The sequence below is a fragment of the Limanda limanda genome, chromosome 2 (assembly GCF_963576545.1).
Source record: "Limanda limanda chromosome 2, fLimLim1.1, whole genome shotgun sequence".
NCBI lineage: Eukaryota > Metazoa > Chordata > Actinopteri > Pleuronectiformes > Pleuronectidae > Limanda > Limanda limanda.
Window position 1 is genome coordinate 352,501 of NC_083637.1, and position 15,532 is coordinate 368,032.

A 15,532-nucleotide genomic window follows, 5' to 3' on the forward strand; every position below is an offset into this window, starting at 1 on the left:
TCACGGACTGTCAGACGTGCTAGCGTCCGCTAGCTTAGCCACTTCTGGTGGACTCTGGTGGGCTAACAGTGTTTTGTGGCTCCAACACTTCAGCCCTCCTCCAGCATCATAGTGGCGAGTAGATAATGAGAGAAGTTTCACTTATGGGGAACTGTCCCTTTAAGATCTATGACTGAAATGTCTTTGTTGGATTAAGTGACAAACAGCAGAAACCAAGCAGCAGCTGTTCAGGGACTGAGTCGGTTCTTCTTGTTAATAAAATCTAAAGTTTAATTCATGAACACAAACAGACGATGTAAATAAAAGAGAAACTCTGTGAACCTGAACTGATTCATGAACCTGGAGCAACTCTTCATGAAGAGGGTGGATCTCAGATCGAGTTAGACACCAGGGGGCGATCTAGACACTTTGGCTTCTCTCTCGGGGGCCGTCGGTCAACCATCCCGAGGCCGGGGGTTCAATCCCCGACTCCACATGTCCACGTGACCTTAAAGCACTGAATCTCCCTGAAGGCCCACAGGAGTGTGAATGAACGAGTGATGAGGGTTTCAGTTCTTTTCCTTTGAAGAAGAGGGGAACTCACCGGTTTGATCTGCAGCCGCCCGCTCAGGTTCTGCAGAAGCCCGTGAAGTCTGGAGACTCTCTTATCACTGACCTGGGACGACCAGGGGACAAGGCAGGGGAGGAGAAGAGGAAAAGATCAGTTACAGGCGATATCAATGATGTTCAATGTCCTGGGAAAAATATAAACACAAAATATTCATTTGAAAACGTTTATTAGAATGTAATTAAAGCAATTATTTTGCTATTTACATTGTTTTAATTGTTCTGTCAACTGACTGTTTTTTTAAGCTGAAGACCTGACATGTTCCTGATGTGTTCCTCACATGTTCCTCACATGCTACTGACGTGTTCCTGACGTGTTCCTGACGTGTTCCTCACATGTTCCTGACATGTTCCTGACATGCTACTGACATGTTCCTGTCCACAGTAAATTGGACCCGGGTCCTTCAAGGGTTGAGATCAATCACTCAACTGCTCCTCACACCAGGCTCCTCCCCAGAGGAACCTTCCACTCCATGAGGTCTGCTCCGTCTCTAACACACTTTAAATCACCACTAACACACCTGTGGTCCCAGAGTACCTTTCATCTCAGCTGATCTGATTTATCTCAGATCTTATTTGAATTAAACAACAGTCGTTCTACTTGCACCATGATGTTTGTCTTGTGAAGCACTTTGGTCAACAAGTGTTTTTTAAAGTGTTAAACAAATAAACAACAGTGACGTTGACCAGGGTTAATCCGGCCACACTCCGGTAGGTCAGGTGACCTTTGACCTGCAGTTGAACACTCACTCCCAGCAGGGGGCCCCTGCCCAGCACCGTCTCCCCCGGCGGCAGGTGCACCGGGGCCCCGCCGTCCAGCGGGACCAGGTCGAAGCCGGACATGGGTCAGCTCAGCCCGGGTCACAGGGTCACAGGGTCACCGGGTCACAGGGTCACCGGGTCACTGGGTCACTGGAGGCGCTGGTTAGAAAACTACAAACTAACAACCAAACAAACAAACAAACACACTCCTCCGGCAGCACCAGCACTTCCGGGACGCAGCAGCGCATGCGCACTGGAGCAGAAAGCAGGCGTGGCGCTGTCCTGTAGATTCACATCCGCAGATTCACCAAACTCCGCCTGAATCACTTCCTATTAAATGTTTATTTTTAATGAAGTAGATATTTGCGTTAATAACTAAATCTCAGGTGAGGTTATAGATGACTAGCTATATTACATTCTATAATTAAACAAACACTTAATAAACAGGAAACGACTTTTACACACAGAAACTCATTCTGATTATTTAAAATGTTATTGTTTATTAGCTAAATATTGTTGTGTGTTTTAAATGTGTAGCAGCGATGTGCATAGATACACTTTACTGATTTTATATAAGACAAAACGTTAAAGTGTTTTTGCATTGCTGGGTGTCGCCCTCTGCGCATGCGTGTTTCACCCGGTGACGTGTGTAAACAACCGTTGAGACATTTAAACCTTCAGCTGTCAGACACCGAGGGGACAAGTCACGGTGAGAGGACACTGTTAGCATGAGACACCGGGACACTGTTAGCAAGAGACACTGTTAGCATGAGACACTGTTAGTAAGAGACACTGTTAGCACGATACACTGTTAGCAAGAGACACTGTTAGCAAGAGACACTGTTAGCATGAGACACTGTTAGTAAGAGACACTGTTAGTAAGAGACACTGTTAGTAAGAGACACTGTTAGCAAGAGACACTGTTAGCATGAGACACTGTTAGTAAGAGACACTGTTAGAAAGAGACACTGTTAGCAAGAGACACTGTTAGTAAGAGACACTGTTAGCATGAGACACTGTTAGCATGAGACACTGTTAGCAAGAGACACTGTTAGTAAGAGACACTGTTAGTAAGAGACACTGTTAGCATGAGATGTTGTTAGCAAGAGACACTGTTAGCATGAGACACTGTTAGCAAGAGACACTGTTAGCATGAGACACTGTTAGCATGAGACACTGTTAGTAAGAGACAGAGAGACACTGTTAGTAAGAGACACTGTTAGTAAGAGACAGAGAGACACTGTTAGTAAGAGACACTGTTAGTAAGAGACACTGTTAGTAAGAGACACTGTTAGCATGAGACACTGTTAGCATGAGACACTGTTAGTAAGAGACACTGTTAGCATGAGACACTGTTAGTAAGAGACAGAGAGACACTGTTAGTAAGAGACACTGTTAGTAAGAGACACTGTTAGCATGAGATGTTGTTAGTAAGAGACACTGTTAGCAAGAGACACTGTTAGCAAGAGACACTGTTAGTAAGAGACACTGTTAGTAAGAGACACTGTTAGTAAGAGACAGAGAGACACTGTTAGTAAGAGACACTGTTAGTAAGAGACAGAGAGACACTGTTAGTAAGAGACACTGTTAGTAAGAGACACTGTTAGTAAGAGACACTGTTAGCATGAGACACTGTTAGCATGAGACACTGTTAGTAAGAGACACTGTTAGCATGAGACACTGTTAGTAAGAGACAGAGAGACACTGTTAGTAAGAGACACTGTTAGTAAGAGACACTGTTAGCATGAGATGTTGTTAGTAAGAGACACTGTTAGCAAGAGACACTGTTAGCATGAGACACTGTTAGCATGAGACACTGTTAGCATGAGACACTGTTAGCAAGAGACACTGTTAGTAAGAGACAGCGGGACACTGTTAGCAGAAGACAGGTTGTCTGTCCATGAACCTGTCTCTGATGTCCTGCTGTCACCAGGACAGGACCTGTCTCTGTCTCATCACATATTTGTCTCCTCTGACCTCAGGTGGTTTCAGACTGTTGGACTCTATCATGCAGCATGAGCCCACGAGGACGTCCTCCGTGGTCCACCTCAGTGGAAGAGGACCGTCTCTGGCGTCCACCAAGAGGACCGAGCCTCAGAACTTTGCAGAATCTCTGCCAACGGAGATGAGCGTGAGGATCTTCGGCGAGCTGGACCCGGAGAGTCTGTGCAGCGCGGCGTGCGCCTGCAAACTGTGGCACCGCCTCATCGAGGACAGCGAGCAGCTGTGGAGGACTCAGTGTCTGCTGGTCCGAGCCGTCTGCCAGAGGGAGGTGGACCGGGACCGGAGACACGGGCTGTCCTGGAAGGTTGGTGGACGGGTGGTGGACGGGTGGTGGACGGGTGGTGGACGGGTGGTGGACGGGTGGTGGACGGTTGGTGGACGGGTGGTGGACGGGTGGTGGACGGTTGGTGGACGGGTGGTGGACGGTGGTGGACGGTTGGTGGACGGGTGGTGGACGGTTGGTGGACGGGTGGTGGACGGGGGGTGGACGGGTGGTGGACGGGTGGTGGACGGGTGGTGGACGGGTGGTGGACGGGTGGTGGACGGGTGGTGGACAATGTCAAAAACCAGATGTATAAAGATAAATATAATAGTCTTTAAACTTTGTTCTCATTGACTTACAAAGATATTATCTGGTGAAGTTTTTAGAAATAATTAAAAACTGAATAATTATTATATATAAATAATGCATCATGGTTCTTGGCGTTGGTGTCAGTGGCGCTGAGCGGCCGGAGGAGGAGCAGCTGGTTTGAGGCTCTGCAGCTTCCTGAGGAGCTGGACACTGTCCCGATGTGTCCTCATGTCCTTCAAAGCTCCTCCTGTGTTACCTTCTCTCAGAGAGATCCTTCTCCAGCGGGTGACCATCAGAAACATGGTCACGGTCCAACATGACGCCAAAGAGACTTGAGGAATGTTCTCAGACATTTTGAGCTCTTTACATTTCATTTAGCTGACGCTTTGATCCAGAGCGACTTACAATAAGTGTGTTTAACCCCGAGGGAACAAACCCAGAACAACAAGAATCAACAAAGTACAATTCCTTCAAAAATAAAGCAATTTTCATTAAAAATGTTCCTATCTATAAAGAGATGAGAATGTCCGTCCTGTCCTCTGATTGGCTGCGGCTTCCTCTCTGCAGGTGACGCTGGAGAGGAACTACACTCGCAGCTGCGTGAAGAGCGATTGGCTGAGAGGAAGGTACAGTCACGTGAGGTCAGCGGAGGAGCTGAGCGGCAGGAGGATGGCGCCGCTGGACGCCGAGACGTGGGGGGAGATCCTGGAGGCGGAGCTAGACAGATGATGTTTCCTGAGGAGCGCACCACGAGACTCCAGGAGATCAGAGCAGCTTCTTTGTATATTTTGTATTTTTTATCAGACAAACAGCTGGACGTGTTTTTTTTACTTTTTTAAGAAAAAGAATCATGTGGAAAGAGAATGAATCAAATGGAACAGAAACTTAATTTGTGAATTGTTTCTTCTGCTGTTTCATTGCTTTGATGTAAATATGTAATAAATCTCATCTTTGGGAAACTCATGATGCAGATTATTAATGAAGTTGTTTTTGGTAAAGTTCTTGAGTTTGTTACACTGGAACATCTTTCTATATGAACTGAAGTCTCACACGTTCCTGACGTGTTCCTAACATGTTCCTGACGTGTTCCTAACATGTTCCTGGCGTGTTCCTTACATGTTCCTGACGTGTTCCTAACATGTTCCTGACGTGTTCCTTACATGTTCCTGATGTGTTCCTAACATGTTCCTGACGTGTTCCTTACATGTTCCTGATGTGTTCCTAACATGTTCCTGACGTGTTCCTAACATGTTCCTGACGTGTTCCTTACATGTTCCTGATGTGTTCCTAACATGTTCCTGACGTGTTCCTTACATGTTCCTGATGTGTTCCTAACATGTTCCTGACGTGTTCCTAACATGTTCCTGATGTGTTCCTAACATGTTCCTGACGTGTTCCTAACATGTTCCTGACGTGTTCCTTACATGTTCCTGATGTGTTCCTAACATGTTCCTGACGCGTTCCTTACATGTTCCTGATGTGTTCCTAACATGTTCCTGATGTGTTCCTAACATGTTCCTGATGTGTTCCTAACATGTTCCTGACGTGTTCCTAACATGTTCCTGACGTGTTCCTAACATGTTCCTGATGTGTTCCTAACATGTTCCTGGCGTGTTCCTTACATGTTCCTGATGTGTTCCTAACATGTTCCTGACATGTTCCTAACATGTTCCTGATGTGTTCCTTACATGTTCCTGATGTGTTCCTTACATGTTCCTGACGTGTTCCTAACATGTTCCTGATGTGTTCCTAACATGTTCCTGGCGTGTTCCTTACATGTTCCTGATGTGTTCCTAACATGTTCCTGGCGTGTTCCTAACATGTTCCTGATGTGTTCCTAACATGTTCCTGACATGTTCCTAACATGTTCCTGGTGTGTTCCTTACATGTTCCTGATGTGTTCCTTACATGTTCCTGACGTGTTCCTTACATGTTCCTGACGTGTTCCTTACACGTTCCTGACGTGATCCTGACGTGTTCTGGAGGTCCTGTATCTGAGTCACTGGACTTTTCCTGCAGCCCACTAGTAAAATGTCTAGAAAATATTTTTTTCCCATTTAAATAGTTCATGAACATTTGAATATGCTGGCCCTAACCGCCAGGTCCCAACATACATGATGTCTCCTCGACGAGCAGAGAAATCAAATCCCTTGAACCAGAATAAACCTGAGGACGTATCTTATTCTGAAAAGCCCCGCAGAGCTTCCGCTTTTATTTTGACAACCGGAAGCGTGCTCCCCCAGCTCGACACTGGTCCCCTCAGCATCCACAGGCCGGACGGACTCGACCCGGGACGATGGACGACGTTCCCCCGCTGATCCACCTCGCCATCGCGCTGAAGATCCAGCCCAACGACGGAGCCGTGTTCTTCAAGGTGGACGGAAGCCGCTTCGGTCAAAGCCGAACCATCAAACTGCTCACGGGCTCCAAGTACAAGATCCAGGTGGAGCTGAAGCCCGGGACCGTGGAGGCCACGTAAGAACCAGGAGGCCTCCTCTTCCTCTTCTCCTCTTCCTCTTCTCCTCTTCATCTTCCTCCTCCTCCTCTTCCTCCTCCTCTTCCTCCTCCTCTTCATCTTCCTCTTCCTCCTCCTCCTCTTCTCCTCTACCGTCTCTCCTCTTCCTCTTCATCTTCCTCTTCCTCTTCTCCTCTTCCTCTTCCTCTTCCTCTTCCTCCTCCTCCTTCTTCTCCTCTTCATTTTCCTCCTCCTCTTCCTCTTCCTCTTCCTCTTCCTCTTCTCCTCTCTCCTCCTCTTCCTCTTCTCCTCTTCATCTTCCTCCTCCTCCTCCTCCTCCTCCTCCTCCTCTTCCTCTTCTCCTCTTCCTCTTCCTCTTCCTCTTCATCTTCATCTTCATCTTCCTCTTCCTCTTCCTCTTCCTACTCCTCCTCCTCTTCCTCTTCTCCTCTTCATCTTCCTCTTCCTCTTCCTCCTCTTCTCCTCTACCGTCTCTCCTCTTCCTCTTCCTCTTCCTCTTCCTCTTCCTCTTCATCTTCCTCTTCTCCTCTTCCTCTTCATCTTCCTCCTCCTCCTTCTTCTCCTCTTCATCTTCCTCTTCCTCTTCCTCTTCCTCTTCCTCTTCCTCTTCCTCTTCCTCTTCCTCTTCCTCTTCCTCTTCTCCTCTCTCCTCCTCTTCCTCTTCTCCTCTTCATCTTCCTCCTCCTCCTCCTCCTCCTCCTCTTCCTCTTCCTCTTCCTCTTCTCCTCTTCCTCTTCCTCTTCATCTTCATCTTCCTCTTCCTCTTCCTCTTCCTCTTCCTCTTCCTCTTCCTCTTCCTCCTCCTCTTCCTCTTCTCCTCTTCTCCTCTTCCTCTTCCTCTTCCTCTTCCTCTTCCTCTTCCTCTTCCTCCTCTTCTCCTCTACCGTCTCTCCTCTTCCTCTTCCTCTTCCTCTTCATCTTCCTCTCTCCTCCTCCTCTTCATCTTCCTCTTCCCTCTCCTCTTCCCTCTCCTCTTCCTCTCCTCCTCTTCCTCTTCATCCCCTCCTCTCCTCGTTTAAAGAAGAGTAGGTCAGGGAATGAAACCTCCTCTTCCTCTTCTCCTCTTCCTCCCCCTCTCCTCTACTCCTCTCTTCCTCCCCCCTCCTCCCCCTTTTCTCTCACCCTCTTCCTCCTCTCCTCCTCCTCCATGATGAATGAATCATGTGTAACTGCCCCCCCCCCCATGACCTCAGGTGGAGGGGGCGTGGTCCAGCTGCTTAAAACATTTGAAACTCAAATTACGATTTTTTTTAAAAAGATGGTCGTGAATTATTAAAATAACTTAAAGAAAGATTCTAGAATCTCCCGACATTTGGTCCCGAAAACGTTCCTGACTTTATGATTCGGATCTGAAGAAGGAGCAGGAGAACGTTCAGGTGCCAGGGGGCGCTGTCTCCTTGATAATTATCGTTACATTAAGTAAAGGATGTAGTGAAGTCGTCATGTGTCGTACGTGTGATCGCAGACCGAGTCACGACATCGTCATGTGTCGTACGTGTGATCGCAGACTGAGTCACGACATCGTCATGTGTCGTACGTGTGATCGTAGACTGAGTCACGACATCGTCATGTGTCGTACGTGTGATCGCAGACCGAGTCACGACATCGTCATGTGTCGTACGTGTGATCGCAGACTGAGTCACGACATCGTCATGTGTCGTACGTGTGATCGCAGACCGAGTCACGACATCGTCATGTGTCGTACGTGTGATCGCAGACCGAGTCACTACATCGTCATGTGTCGTACGTGTGATCGCAGACCGAGTCACGACATCGTCATGTGTCGTGACTCTGGATCTGAACTGGAAACCTGGATGTGAAGTGTCTTCTCTCAGGTTCTGGTTCTGGGTTCTGCAGTCAGTCCCATTAGAGGTCCCAGTCTGAACGTCAGACCCAGTCCCACCCAGTTTAAACGGGGGAGGTTCAGGGCAGGTCGTGACCTTTGACCTCAAACACAAAGCCTCGGTCCCCCTCGTTGAACCGATGCTTCTCTTCCTCCTCACAGCAACATGAACATCGGAGGCGTGGTCTTCCCTCTGGAGCAGCAGTCCAGGGACCAGGACTCGGTGGTGTATCACGGGAAGTACGACACGGAGGGCGTCCCGCACACGAAGAGCGGAGACCGGCAGCCTGTCCAGGTCAGCATCGAGGTGAGACAGCAGCGCCACCTTCAGGAGGCACCAGATAGAGGCCGTTTGTAGTTTAAGTATGAAATGAGAAGCCGCTGGTCCGTGTTGGTGACGCCGTCTCTGTCTGTCCAGTTCAACAAGGCGGGGACATTCGAGACCGTCTGGCAGGCTAAGTACTACAACTACTACAAGAGGGAGCACTGCCAGTTCGGGAACAAGTTCAGCAACATCGAGTACGAGTGCAAGCCCAACGAGACACGGACCCTAATGTGGATCAACAAGGAGACGTTCAACTGAGTGCGTCCGTCCCCCCAGCGAACACCAGCCGCAGGACGTGGACCAGCTGGGTCCAACCTCAGCATCAGTCAAAGGACACCGCTGGTATCTGTATTGTTTTATGATTAATGGGAGAAAATATCTGTAGCATCTGTCGGAGGTTTTCAAAATGTTTTTATTTCATTTAGAATCTTTGTTGGTTCTGGCAGCTTCACAGCTAAATGAGAACAGTTTGAAAACCATCAGTTATACTCAAAGGGTCAAAGTGGAGTCCACCCAGGAAACCAGAGGGACAGACAAGGGGGAGGGTCAGGGAGGGGTCATGTCCTTCACCTTTAAATCTGTCTCCACATCGCACTGATCAGGCATCTTAAGTTTAGTCATAGTTTTATTAAACTATACATTTAGTCACATGAGCTTATCGGCCATCTTCCCAAAGCTTTGAATGATTTCAAGTCTGTGTATCTTCACAGAAACAGGAGGAGCTTAGTTCAGCTGGAGTCAGGGAATCAGTCAAATCCTTCTCACACGTCGGAGCTGCAGAACCTCATTCAAACATCGGGTGTGAGGGTTCCTCGGAGCAGAGCCGGTTCTGACGCTAGCTGATGCTAACCACCACGCCGCCACTTCACAGGTCTAGTTCAGATGTAGTCAGTTAATCAGACTTGTAGTTTGTTCATCTTTGATTCAGCTAAATGGGAAAATAGTTCCCCTGCTTCCAGTGTTGGTGCTAAGCTAGGCTAGGCTAACCACTGTTGTTGTGTTGGATAACAAGACTTGATCTTCGTCCGTCCAACAGAATGAATGAGTGTAATCCTCAAAATGACCCAGTTTCTCCTTTAGTGAAAAAGAATCGTGAGAACGACTCCTCTATAACTCCAGTTACCCCAGCGCACGTCGGGGGGGACTGAGCACAGCTAGCATGGTGTTAGCTGGATGTACGACACCTGCGGGTGGAAGACGTATTTAACTTTATTTATTAACTGTGTCTGAGAGAGACGCTGTGTCAGTGTGTACAGAATCGTACTGGATAGGTTTCCTTTTTATTAAATGGATAAAAACACTAACGCACAGTTTGAGTTTTTTCCTCCTGAATATTTAGCTTCATGTTTTTTCGATAATCTCAGATTCAAAACCACACAGCTAATGTTAGCATTCAACGACTTCTTGGCTAACATTCAAATTCAACCAACATTTGTGTTCAACACTGTTACATGATACGATAACAAAAGAGGTTTCATTTTAACGACGCACCTCCTGCACACATTTATTAAAAACTGTTCCAGAATTAAATTTGTGTTCTGAATAATAAGAGCTGAAGCTTCATGTTACATAACGTTTCTGAAGCCGAGGGAAAAGACACAAGGGAATTTAGTTTTAAAAACATTCAAAACAAACAAAACAAAACAAAAACATTATGTTCAAACAGTTTACTGCAACACAACAGTTTTTTCTACTTTAGCATCAGATTCGGCATATATATATATTAATATCTTGATTCCAGTTAGCGACAAAGTGGTTGATTGCTCACGTTAGCTATGAAGTTAGTTGAATGCTAACGTTAGCTATGAAGTTAGTTGAATGCTAACGTTAGCTATGAAGTTAGTTGAATGCTAACGTTAGCTTGTGGTTAAATGAATGTGTAGCTGATGCTTCATTTCACTTTGTTACCTTTGTGCTGTAACTGCTTTTGTGTTTGTTGGTTTTATTTTGACGTGTGTGACTGGATTCATTTTGCCAAATGATCAGTGTGTTTCTGTTTCGACGTCTCAGTGCTTGAACTTTGCGGTTGTGTTACGTTAGTGAAGAGTGTAACGTGTCTCGGTGAATAAACCAGTAAACACAACCAACAGCAACGTTGCAGTTTTTATTGTTCACGTGAGTATTTCATTGTTTCACTGGTAGAGGGGGCGTGTCCTCTGAGTGCTGAGCTGCAACTGGTTCTCCCGCTCGGACCTCGGGATAACGTCACACTCGAATAACACAAGCTAATGAAGTCCCAGTTGCTCAGGAACAATGTGAACATTATTATCACCGTAGTAACACGTCCACAGACATTAGAAAGTGCTCTGTGTACTACACCTTTAATGAAAGTATTAATAAACAGTTAAAACTTTGGCTTTTAGCTTTTTTATCTCACTGAATATCATTCGATGCCACGCTAATATAATACAACTCATATCTAAATCATATCTATATCATCACTGAACATCCAAAGGAAAGTTATCAGAAACATGAACACATGAGACAGCATGGAGGAGGCGGTGCTGACCTGCGCTGCAGCCACCAGGGGGCGATCCTGTCCATCTCCATTCAGTCCATGGTTACAAACTGTGCTGTGTTACATTCATGAATCTGTTCATGATATTCATGTTTAACAAAAGATTTAGAAAACGTCTTGGAAATGAAACGTGTTAAACATTTAAATGAATTAAAAGGATGTTTAATGAGGAAATGTCTAATTAATAGAAAAGATCCTAGAAAGTGAATCCAGTGTTTCAGTATGTGAACGATGTTCAGACTCAATCTGAGCATCAGGATGTGTCAACATGTTAGAGCCCGATGAGACACATGTGGTTACACATGAGGACATGGGGGGGGGGCTCCATCAGTGCTCAACTTCTAAACGTATAAAAAACAAAGACACATTATTCATGGAACTTTTCTTTATTTAAAATGAATCTTTTAAAATATTCTTGACTGTTTCATGTGAGTGTTTAAGACCTAAAGATAAAATGATTTCTTCACGAGTGTAAATGTACAACTAAAGAAGTCCAAACCATCCAAGATCTGCTGATCGTGTGATTCGTCGATTCCTTCAGCATCAGTCGGCAGTTTCATTAGCTTAACTTAGCCTAGCTTAGCTTAGCCTTCATTTCTGAGTCTGTCTGGTTTCTTCTTCTCTGCAGAAACAAACGTCCTGTGGGTTTCACGTAGACCTGCTGCCGTGACGTCACCGTGTGATTCTCAGGTTTGGTGTCAACGTGTTCCGGCTCCGGCTCAAGTCGCTGAGCAGAAATTATTCAAACTGAACCTGAATCCACAAGGTTCAGTTTGTGTTTGGAATCAACACAACACGATAAACTTAACAGACAGAGCGAGGCTAACGGCTTCCCCTGCGCCCAGTCTTAATGCTAAGCTAACTATGCAGTTCAATGATGTCCTCATCATAATGAGCACTAGTGAAAACGAATCTTAACACAGACAAAAGTTAAAGTTTTCTTTAAACAAAATGTTGTGATTCCAAAAATAAATGACAGAAAAGAATCATGAAATTAGAGTTTTAGAGAATCTGTAGAAGAACAAATCTGTATTCTGAGCTGTGATGTCACGTCGGAGCTGTGATGTCACGTCAGAGCTGTGATGTCACGTCGGCGCTGTGATGTCACGTCGGAGCTGTGATGTCACGTCGGAGCTGTGATGTCACGTCGGAGCTGTGATGTCACGTCAGAGCTGTGATGTCACGTCAGAGCTGTGATGTCACGTCAGAGCTGTGATGTCACGTCAGAGCTGTGATGTCACGTCAGAGCTGTGATGTCACGTCGGCGCTGTGATGTCACGTCGGCGCTCCCAGGCTCTGAGCGGCGTTCAGTCGCTGTCGTCTTTTCTCCATCGCCCGCAGCTTCTTCAGCTCGATCTCTGCTGCCGAACATCTACCCCCAGCTGAGGAAGAGAAACAGGAAGCAGGTCAAACAGTGCAGAGGCTCCGCCCCACAACTTCCTTCTAAAAGCCCGTGTTGCTGCACGGTGAGTTCACAGCTGCAGCTCTCACCTTGGCCGGGTGCAGAGGTCACCGGGTGGTTTGGCTTCTTGAAGGTGAACTGCTCTTTGTTGGCGTGACGCGGCGGCGCCGCAGCAGCTGATTGAAGCCGGCTGCTCGCCGCTGTGCTGAGGCTCCCGGACCCCGAGGGGCACCTGAACGACTCCTTCACCCGAACGCCTGCAGTGAGGTTAGAGGACGGGACGGCAGCCAGCGTGCGACCCGTCTGGAGAGCTGGCTGCTGATTGGCTGGCTGCCTGTTGTCCCAGGTCCGGATGGACGGCTGCAGCGCCGCTCTCCTGCTCGACGGCTGACGGATAGGAGGAGTCTGTTTGGCGGACATGTTGTCCGAGCTCTGGATCTGGTTCTCCAGGTCCTCACACATTTCACACAGCAGGTCGTCGTCAGCCGGATCGTCCCAAACCGGGTCGGATAAGAAGAAGGCGTCCAGGTCCTCGTCCAGGTCCTCGTCCAGGACGTCCGAGACGCCCGCGGGCGCCACGAGGGACGACAGCACGGCGGGTTTCTTCTGGAGACTCGGAGCGGTTGTTCTCGGAGCTGCGTTCGAGGCCGACGAGCTGAAAACACTCGGGTCAAACCAGGACTTCTGTGGTTCTGAGTTTGACGTTTGTCCGAGAGACTGAGACTGAGACTGATCTGACCAACAGGGAAACCGTCTCCGAGCGTCCTCGCCTGCTGGTTTGGAGTCTGTCCCCGTCTGGATCCTCTTCACAGAGACGTGAGGGTTCGCTCTCTGTGTTGAGCTGTGAATCGGATCCGTGAACTTCTGTGGATTTTCTGTCATCTCCAAAACCAGTGAATCAATTAACAAGTCGTCGTTTTCCCAGTCGTCCTCGAACTCATCGCGCGCTGCCCCCCCGTGACCGTCCGTGGGGGAAACGGCCGCAGATTTCCCAGAAGCCTCTTTGGAAGATAAAACGTGAGCAGGTTCAACTTGTGACGTCTGAGCAGGCGACAGCTGATCCACATCGTGCTCCGTGTGCTGGTCCAGGAGAACGTGTCTGTGAAGCAAAGGTTTCAAATCCTCCTGGTCGTCGTCCTCAAAGTCCAAGAGGTCCTCAGACAGGAGCTCCAGACTCTGCTGGTGCAGGTCCTCCACTTCTTCTTCGTCCTGACGGAACATGTTGAAGTCAAACTGTTTGGCCAACTTCAGCAGCTCGTCCACGCCGTTGGACCTGAGGAAGAATAAAACAATTACTGGTCTATTAATCAGAAGCCGTTTCCACACATGAACTGTGTGAGACAAGTTGTGTAGTTAGTGTCTGTGAAGCAGCCGCAGGTTGTCGGGTCCGACCCGTTCAGATCTGGAACCTCCTCGTGTTTCTAAGTTCTTCTACGTGTCCGGCTCCTCTTCTTCATCCTGAGATCTTTGTGTTCTTCAGGTTTCACGTCACGTGTTAGAAACCTCGTCCACACGTCCACTCGCTCTCTGAGAAGCTTCCACACATCGTCCTGCTGGTTCCTCACATGGACTCTGACATGTTACAGATGTTTTACCAGGAGGCTGACCAGAAGTCAGGAACACGTGAGGAACACGTGAGGAACATGTTAGGAACACGTGAGGAACACGTGATGAACATGTTAGAAACATGTGAGGAACGCGTGAGGAACATGTTTGGACTCTAGTTCAGCGGGTGATGAGCTGTGCCGGTTCTGAACCCACCTCGGGGACTTCTTCTTGTGTTTGGGGACTTGAACCTCGGGGGTGCAGGGGATGATGGCGCTGTCTCCGATCCACTGCTGCAGCCGCGGCTCGGTGACCTCTGGTCTGCCGCGCTTCACGGACACAAGAGACAACACGAGGAGACATGAAGACTGGGTCTGATGGAGTTGAGTGTTTGGGCTTCGTTGTGTTTCTGACCTCTGGAGCGATCCTGCTGACGATGTCTGAGATGTTCACGCCTCCAGGAGGTCTTCTCCCTCGTTTACCTGCAGACACACAACAGGAACGTTGAGGTGGAACCTCAGGGAGGATCTGGTTCTCTCAGGTCTGTTAGTGACATGAAGACACTTTACTGAGTCTGCTGGGAGATGGAGACGTGGCGTCCCAGATGATGTCCTGCTGGAGGTCGGACTCGTTGTGAGGAGATCCTCCGGACCTGCAGCTTCTGGTCGGCGTCTTCAGATCTGCACGAGAGGAAACAGACAGATTGACCTGGGTCCAGTGAGGTCAGAGGTCAGAGGTCAGCACCGTGCAGCGGGTGTGTGGACGTGTTCTCACCGGGAGTGCGCGAGGGATCCGACCCGGGATCCGCTGCTCTCTGAGCGGCTCGGCAGCTCCGCCTCAGCCGGCTGGAGCTCCGTGCGGGCCGGCCGCCTGCCAGCCCGGGCCCGGGGCTCATGGTCCCGCAGCGGAGGAGGGTTCGATCCCGGAACACGTTCATAAGATCCGGTGACGGTTCATCCGCTCGACGGAGCAGCTTTCAAACCTCCCGCCATCATCATCATCATCTTCTTCTTCTTCTTCTTCTTCTTCTTCTTCTTCTTCTTCTTCTTCTTCTTCTTCTTCTTCTCTGGAGCTTTGGCGCCGCTCACCTCCACAGTGACTCACCACTGCCCCCTTCAGGTGATGTTCTCCCTTCCTTTATTTATCAACAAATCAGCCCAAACACAAAAGCACAAATATATACAACTAATTCAAATAAAGATTATAATTAAATACAGAGTGGCAGTGATCGAGTATCTGTAAAAATTATATCAAGTTTGTTGCAAAGATTGTTTTTATATAACAGGACGTAAACAAAGGTTTAATTTTTTATGACTTTACAGCAAATAGACGAGGACCCAAACAAAATGTGATGTCTATTTCTCTTGTGTAATTTGTGAAACTGAACAATACAAAGCAGATCTGAATAAAAAGAAAAGTTCTGGATGAAAGGTTCAGGCGGTGTCATGAGCCAGCCACCAGGGGGCGATCCAGATGTTTT

The 15,532-nt window shown here is 47.9% G+C and overlaps 4 protein-coding genes across 4 annotated transcripts in view; 2 read left to right on the forward strand and 2 right to left on the reverse strand.

The window, feature by feature from the left end:
* Nucleotides 1-1,566, reverse strand: part of aplf (aprataxin and PNKP like factor) — an 8,794-nt gene extending 7,228 nt beyond the window's left edge. The window contains exons 1-2 of the mRNA XM_061090613.1: nucleotides 1,357-1,566; nucleotides 584-655 (exon numbers count right to left, since the gene is read on the reverse strand). Coding sequence (XP_060946596.1) covers nucleotides 584-655; nucleotides 1,357-1,449 — 165 coding nt within the window. The 5' untranslated portion in view covers nucleotides 1,450-1,566. The remainder of the gene's footprint in view (nucleotides 1-583; nucleotides 656-1,356) is intronic.
* Nucleotides 1,567-2,021: 455 nt separating this feature from the next.
* Nucleotides 2,022-4,906, forward strand: LOC133024776 (F-box only protein 48). The gene is made up of 3 exons (XM_061091951.1): nucleotides 2,022-2,077; nucleotides 3,351-3,676; nucleotides 4,511-4,906. Exons 2-3 carry the CDS (start codon nucleotides 3,377-3,379, stop codon nucleotides 4,670-4,672), a joined length of 462 nt encoding a protein of 153 aa, XP_060947934.1. The 5' UTR covers nucleotides 2,022-2,077; nucleotides 3,351-3,376; the 3' UTR covers nucleotides 4,673-4,906.
* Nucleotides 4,907-6,207: 1,301 nt separating this feature from the next.
* On the forward strand, nucleotides 6,208-9,108 carry cnrip1a (cannabinoid receptor interacting protein 1a). The gene is made up of 3 exons (XM_061093487.1): nucleotides 6,208-6,418; nucleotides 8,425-8,569; nucleotides 8,681-9,108. Exons 1-3 carry the CDS (start codon nucleotides 6,240-6,242, stop codon nucleotides 8,843-8,845), a joined length of 489 nt encoding a protein of 162 aa, XP_060949470.1. The 5' UTR covers nucleotides 6,208-6,239; the 3' UTR covers nucleotides 8,846-9,108.
* Nucleotides 9,109-11,490: 2,382 nt separating this feature from the next.
* On the reverse strand, nucleotides 11,491-15,039 carry etaa1a (ETAA1 activator of ATR kinase a). Its single transcript, XM_061083564.1, has 6 exons — nucleotides 14,827-15,039; nucleotides 14,622-14,732; nucleotides 14,467-14,534; nucleotides 14,269-14,381; nucleotides 12,597-13,780; nucleotides 11,491-12,487 (listed from the first exon to the last, which is right to left on the reverse strand). Exons 1-6 carry the CDS (start codon nucleotides 14,987-14,989, stop codon nucleotides 12,381-12,383), a joined length of 1,746 nt encoding a protein of 581 aa, XP_060939547.1. The 5' UTR covers nucleotides 14,990-15,039; the 3' UTR covers nucleotides 11,491-12,380.
* Between the last annotated feature and the right edge of the window lie 493 nt (nucleotides 15,040-15,532).

Bases quoted from the DNA above. Each gene is read 5' to 3' on its own strand.
- etaa1a (XM_061083564.1), bottom strand. From the start codon at position 14,989: ATGAACGTGTTCCGGGATCGAACCCTCCTCCGCTGCGGGACCATGAGC. The intron at 14,733-14,826 runs GTGAGAACACGT...CCTCTCGTGCAG, and splicing joins GGATCCCTCGCGCACTCCCG to ATCTGAAGACGCCGACCAGA. The intron at 14,535-14,621 runs GTAAAGTGTCTT...GTGTGTCTGCAG, and splicing joins TCCATCTCCCAGCAGACTCA to GTAAACGAGGGAGAAGACCT.
- cnrip1a (XM_061093487.1), top strand. From the start codon at position 6,240: ATGGACGACGTTCCCCCGCTGATCCACCTCGCCATCGCGCTGAAGATC. The intron at 6,419-8,424 runs GTAAGAACCAGG...TCCTCCTCACAG, and splicing joins CCCGGGACCGTGGAGGCCAC to CAACATGAACATCGGAGGCG. The intron at 8,570-8,680 runs GTGAGACAGCAG...CTGTCTGTCCAG, and splicing joins CTGTCCAGGTCAGCATCGAG to TTCAACAAGGCGGGGACATT.
- LOC133024776 (XM_061091951.1), top strand. From the start codon at position 3,377: ATGCAGCATGAGCCCACGAGGACGTCCTCCGTGGTCCACCTCAGTGGA. The intron at 3,677-4,510 runs GTTGGTGGACGG...TCCTCTCTGCAG, and splicing joins GACACGGGCTGTCCTGGAAG to GTGACGCTGGAGAGGAACTA.